Source organism: Melospiza melodia, unplaced genomic scaffold, assembly GCF_035770615.1.
Source record: "Melospiza melodia melodia isolate bMelMel2 unplaced genomic scaffold, bMelMel2.pri scaffold_32, whole genome shotgun sequence".
Lineage (NCBI taxonomy): Eukaryota > Metazoa > Chordata > Aves > Passeriformes > Passerellidae > Melospiza > Melospiza melodia.
The window spans coordinates 5082408-5088902 of record NW_026948638.1 but is presented as its reverse complement, the minus strand read 5'-3'; the positions used below and the strand labels follow the sequence as shown (position 1 = coordinate 5088902).

The window sequence follows — 6495 nt, the reverse complement described above, 5'->3', positions numbered from 1 at the left end:
AAATCCCGCCTGACCAAAAAAAAAGCTAAAATCAGCTATCGATTTCAAAAAAACACCACAGATGGAAAGCGATAACGAACAGACAAAAGCTTCACAATGCAGCAGTATATACTGCTTTTAAAATTCCCGGGCAGCAGCAGCAGGGCACGCCCTGCCGAGCCAAGGCAGAAACAAAGCCTCGCCTGCCGTGGAATGCAGCCCCCCCCCGCGGAGCAGAGAGAGCAGCCACGCCATGTGGCAAGCTGAAACCGGGGGCCCCTGTGCCACGTGTGCAGTAAACCCCCCTGGTCCCCCGCACAGAGCTGAGAAAGAGAGTCCCCCGCGGCAAGAGAGCCGAGAGACCCCCCTCCCCCGCACAGAGAGAGAGAGGGGGATCTCCCGGCCACGTGGAGAGAGCCGAGCCCGCAGAGCCAAGAGGAAGGGCAGAGAGCTCCCACGCGAATTCCAAAAGACAGCAAAACGCAGCAGAAAGCTAAAAGCGAGAACTCATTGAATTCCCGTCTGTGGGGCTGCGCAGCCAAAAATGCAAAGGCAAAAAGGAACAGAACTCATGGCAGAGTCTGTTTTTGAGCTCCTGCCATACTGAGAGCACAGATACTCACCCGAAATGGAAGCTGTAGCTGGCTGGGTACAGGCAGGTCTCTTCACCGGAACAGGACCTCTCTGTGGGCGAGAGAGGCTACCCTGTCCTCCCTCTGGAAAATCTGCTCACCAGAAAGGAGCTGGGCTTTCCAGAGGCACCGAACAGTCCACGAAACTTCTTCTGTGAATATTCCCAAAGTCTCTAGCTGAGGACGACGCAACCAAAGCCCCTTTCAGCTGGATGCACAGCTGCCAGAAGCTTCTCCGAGGTGCTGCGGGTCCGTCTCAGGCTGCAGAGTCGCTTTGCCCGCCTCAAGGATGCCAAATATAGAAAAAAAGGCTCCCAATATTACCAGTTAGATAGTGCCTGGGCCAGTCTGACCCTCGCTGCTAGGCCAAAGGCAGCAACTGCAGTGTATCACCCCAGAGATACCTTGGCTTGCTGGTGGTTGCAGCTGGGCACTGAACAAGTTCAGGCTTGTTAGGAACCCCGTTTACCTCAGGAGGAATAGCTTCAGGCGATGGTGAAGAGAAAAAGGAGAGGATTCTGCTGGAGGGTTTAATGTCCAGAGGTTTATTCCATGGTTACAGAGGTCTGAACGTGAGCAACTGCTCCAACAGAAAAACCAGCCGCATGCTCTGATCACCTTTTAAGCTCAGGGACAGGGGGAGGGGAGGTACAGGTGAGCCACCAACCAGGTGAGAGGGGCAGGGTCTCAGGGGAAGATGACACCCAGAAAGGCCAATGACCTCTGGGCATAGGGGCATCCTTTGAACTTGACCAACCACACGACGCCTTGCTGGAATGTTAAGCCTGATTGACAGGACTCACTCAGCATGGGGGCAAGGGGGAAGGGAGAGAGGTATAGGTACACTTGGGGAAATGACCTGGAAGGCCAAAATGGGACATTAGAGCACACCACAACAAGGCTCTGGGGTGGATCCTGTGGAACATCCCTTGGTGGAGGCTGTGGCTCCAGGTGGGCCGGGGGGATCCCGGGGGACAGGGACCCTGCTGGGCATGAACAGCATTGGACTTGTTCGGAGAAACTGTGAGAGGGAGCTGGGGCAGACTGACCAACCCAGTGACCTGACACAGCCCTGCTGGGATGTCACACAGCCCCTCTGGGATGTCACAGCCTGCCGTGTGATGTCACAGCCCATTCTCTAATGTCACACAACTGGTCTCTGATGTCACAGCCAACTCTGTGATGTAATATTCTGCTCTGTGATGCCAGATCTCTGCCCTGTGATATCACAGTCTGCTCTGTGATGTCACAGAGGCAGTCTATCATGTCATAGTTCTCGATAATCTCACCTATCCCACTCTGTGATGTCATAGCCCACTCTGTCACCTCATGTTACAGGATCATAAATTGTCTCCACCAGCTGAGCTGACACCTGGACCTTGTTCTCCAAAACCCCAAGCCTATGGAGGCCACACAATGCCCATTGTGTGAGAAGGGGAACTGGAAGTTCACCAGCCTCAGTGTCCTGCCAGCTCAGCCAGGCCCTACTTGAACATTGGGGTCCACGACCACCAGGGACCAACAGAGAGACCCCAAGGACAGAAGAACACATGGGTTAAGAGGAGGGGAAATATGCTAATGATTTTGGGAAAATGATTATCATATATATGTTTAGTCCAGGACAATCAATGAATATGTGTGCAAAATACAGAAATAGTCAGAAACTTTCCTGTGGTCAGCATGCAGGGCTTTGGGAGGAACTCTCTCCCATGCATCCAGCTGAATTAAGAATGCTGCTTCTTAATGCTACACTGGGGTTAAGGAGTTTTCTGTTTCACCAAGTTTTCCGTAGCCCTCCCAATGCCAAGGAAAGCTCTGTGTCCTGCTGTTCACAAACAGAGAAGGGCTGGTGGCAGATGTGGGGCTCGGAGGTTGCCTGGAGCACAGTGACCATGAAATAATCAAGTTTTCAATGTTCTGGGAAAGAAGGAGGGACAGCAACAAAACTTCTACACTGGAATTAGGAAGGGCAGACTTTGGCCTATTTAGGATGCAGATTTGGGGAGTACTGAATCAGGCACTGATTTTTTTTAAGGAAAACATCCCTTAAAAACAAAGGGGTCCAGGAAGGATGGACACATTTCAAGGAAGTAATCTTAAGGGGGAAGGAGCAGCCTGTCCCAGTGTGGCAAAAGATGAGCTAGTGAGGAAAATGACTGGCCTGGCTGGCCGTGGAGATTTTGTGGGAACTCAAGGGTAACAAGAGGTGCATCAACTTTGGACAGAAGGTCAAGTAGCTTAGGAAATGTTTAAGAATGTTGTGAAGTCCTGCAGAAAAAAAGTCAAGAGGTGAAAGCTCAATTAGAGTTTACCCTGACCATTTCCATGAAAAAAAAATAGACAGTGTTCCACAATTAAATTAATAGCAAAACATAGGCTAAGGAGAACCTCTACTCTTTACTGGATGCAGTGGGGAATATAGTAACTAAAGATAAGGAGAAGTCAGAGCTACTTAACATCTTCTTTCTCTCAATTTTTGATATTACGGCAGGCTGTTCTCAGGACAAGTGTTCTGCTGAGCTGGTAGATGGGCACAGGGACCAGAACAGCCACTGTAATCCAGGAGGAAGCAGTTGGTGACCTGTTGAGCCACTCAGATGCTCACAGGTGTGTGGGATCAGATGGGATCCATCCCAGGGGGATGAGGGAGCTGGTGGATGAGCTCCCCAAGCTGCTCTCCATCATTTACCATCAGTGCTGGCTCAGCAGGGAGGTCCCAGAGGACTGGAGGTGCCCATGTGAGCCCATCCCCAAGAAGGGCTGGAAGGAGTATCTGGGGAACTCCAGGCCTGTCAGCCTGCCCTGGGTGCCCAGCAAGGTTATGGAACAGATCACCTTGGGTGCCATGACAGGGCACCCACAGGATGGCCGAGGGCTCAGAGCCGGCCAGCGTGGATTTCATGTCTGCATTGATGATCTGGATGAGGGGATTGTGTCCAACATCAGCAAATCTGCTGATGATACAAAATTGGGTGTGAATTTCGATCTGATGGAGGATGGAGGTAGGAGGTCTCTGCACAGGGCCCTGGACAGGCTGGATCCAGGTGTGGTTTAAAAGGGATGTGTGATCCAACAAGGTGAGGTTTAACAATTCCAAGTGCCGGGTCCTGCACTTTGGCCACAACAACACCTGCAGCGCTACAGGCTGGGGACAGAGCAGCTGGAGAGCAGCCAGGCAAAAAGGGGCCTGGGAGCACTGATGGACATGAGGCTGGGCATGAGGCAGCAGTGTGCCCAGGTGGACAAGAAGGCCAATGGCTCCTGGCCTGGATCAGGAATGGTGTGGCCAGCAGGAGCAGGGCAGGGATTCATCCCCTGTGCTGGGCACTGCTTGGGCAGCACCTCAAGTGCTGTGACTAGTTCTGGGTCCCCTGGGTTGGGGAATTAGAAGAAATTTGTATCAGGAAGAGTAAAGAAAGCAAAGGTGAAGCAGAGGAAATGCTCAGGGCAGTTTGGGGGTGGCTGCCAGGCAGCCCTGGCTCTGAGCAACAGTGTCTGCAGTGGGACAGGAAACTCCCAGCTGATGGGAACAAATTTTCTGGCTGACTGCAGAGGCCACGACAAACCTGACAGGTTTCCCTGGAGTCCCCAAGCCCTTGGTGGCCCCAGGGGTTGATGGCATTTGTGCTCTCTCAGGTTCATGTCCCCACATCAACAGCATGGGGGTGCTCCCCCTGGTGTGTGCAATGCAAACACGGGCTGCTGAGCCAGTGCTGCCGTGTCTGTGCCTGCAAGGATGGGGCACCAGTGTGAGCTGGGGGAGAGGCCAGGGCTGCAGAGGGGGGATGTTGTTGGCAGCTCCATCAGGATGCTCTGGGACGCTGCCCTGGGCTGTGCAGCGCACTGGGGATGGATCAGCCCCTGCTCTGCTGCTCCTTCCCGTCTGCCCCAGGGCCCATGCAGAGCCCCAGCCATGCTGTTTTCCCCCAGCCTGCCCATGGCCAGCCTGGGGCTGCTCACAGGGCTTTTCTGTGCTGAGCATTGGCCTGGGTGTGTTCTTGAGAGAGTCTGGGCAAGGAGCCTGGAGCCCCCAGGCCCTGGGCTGAGGCGTCAGTGCTGCCCCATCAGTGGCCATGGCGTGTCCCTGCTGCAGCCCCGGCGCTGCTACCCCCAGGACTGTGCCACGCCCCGAGAGCACTCAGGCCCTGCAGCAACACCAGGGCCACCAGGGCAGCAGGGCAAGGCCACGGCAGCAGCACTGGTAACACCAAGTGCTGCTGCTGCTGGGTACAGCTGCTGTGCCAGCACTGATTTGCCCCAGCTCTGCACACAGACATTGCTGCTGCAGCTCCAGAGAAGGAACAGAAGGGCATCTCTTCAGAAAACTCTACTGGGAAGTCCTTTATTTCCTTTAAAGTCACCCAGAGTTCAGCCCCTCATTGACACAGTCTCTGGCCACAGGAAATTTGGAGAGAAAAAAAAATGGGAAATGGCACAAACAATGACATTTTTTTCTGGACTATATTTAAACATAAAACAAAGGAAAATAACCTCCACAGTTTAGCCAAAAAGAAGTAGCAAAGATGACTTTGATTACATTATTTGCAGATATTGCCCAGAATTTTAATGTTTATGAAAGCATGCAGTCATCAGTGTCCACACTGCAGCCTTGAGCTCCTGGTTCCTCAGGCTGTAGATGAGGGGGTTCAGGGCTGGAGGCACCACCGAGTACAGAACTGACAGGGCCAGATCCAGGGATGGGGAGGAAATGTTGGGAGGCTTCAAATGGGCAAATGTGCTAGTGCTGATAAACACGGATAGCACACCCAGGTGAGGGAGGCAGGTGGAAAAGGCTTTGTGCCGTCCCTGCTCAGAGGGGATCCTCAGCACAGCCCTGAAGATCTGCACATAGGAGAAAACAATGAACACAAAACAGTCAAATACCGAACAGGCACTCACAGCAAGATGTCCCACTTCCCTGAGTTGGGATTTGGAGCAGGAAAGCTTGAGGATCTGTGGGATTTCACAGAAGAACTGGCCCAGGGCATTGCCACGGCACAGGGGCAGGGAAAATGTATTGGCTGTGTACATGAGAGCAGTGAGAAAGGCACTGGCCCAGACAGCTGCTGCCATGTGGGCACAAGCTCTGCTGCCCAGGAGGGTCCTGTAGTGCAGGGGTTTGCAGATGGACATGTAGCAGTCGTAGCACATGATGGTCAGCAGATAAAATTCTGCTCCAATGAAGAACATTAAGAAAAAGAGCTGAGCAGCACATCCAGTGTAGGAGATGTCCCTGGTGTCCCAGAGGGAATTGTGCATGGCTTTGGGGACAGTGGTGCAGATGGAGCCCAGGTCGCTGAGGGCCAGGTTGAGCAGGAAGAAGAACATGGGCGTGTGCAGGTGCTGGCCGCAGGCTACGGCGCTGATGATGAGGCCGTTGCCCAGGAGGACAGCCAGGGAGATGCCCAGCAAGAGGCAGAAGTGCAGGAGCTGCAGCTGCCGCGTGTCTGCCAATGCCAGCAGGAGGAAGTGGCTGATGGAGCTGCTGTTGGACATTTGCTGGGGACATGGGGACCTGTTCATGGAGAAAGGACAGTAAAGACTTAGGGGAGGTACCTGTAAACAAAATCAAGGCCATTTCCCATACATCCTCCTCGGTATGAGCACACAGACATGGTCTTTAATGTTTAGGAGTTCTGAGGTTTTCTTTATAAGCTCCCCCCATGTCTCTGCTGGTTGTTTCGGATATAAAAACATAAGCATGTCTGAGGCTCTCAGGGAGAACAGAGTGAGTTCCCTGCATCAAGATGATGAATGCAGACTGAGGAGAGATGGTCTGTAATTTTGACCTGTTCAGAGTTTCTTTGGGCTTTAAACTTTCTCAGGTGTAAGGTGACCACCTTCTTATGCTTCCCTTAAAATGCCACCACCTACTGCTGGGAGC

The 6495-nt window shown here is 53.0% G+C and overlaps 1 protein-coding gene across 1 annotated transcript; it reads right to left on the bottom strand.

Moving 5' to 3' along the window:
- Window positions 1-5174: 5174 nt before the first annotated feature.
- On the bottom strand, window positions 5175-6107 carry LOC134434173 (olfactory receptor 14J1-like). Its single transcript, XM_063182854.1, has one exon. The coding sequence runs from the start codon at window positions 6105-6107 to the stop codon at window positions 5175-5177; it is 933 nt and encodes a 310-aa protein (XP_063038924.1).
- Between the last annotated feature and the right edge of the window lie 388 nt (window positions 6108-6495).

What these genes read in the sequence shown, in the direction of transcription:
- LOC134434173 (XM_063182854.1), bottom strand. Translation starts at nt 6,107, where the DNA reads ATGTCCAACAGCAGCTCCATCAGCCACTTCCTCCTGCTGGCATTGGCA.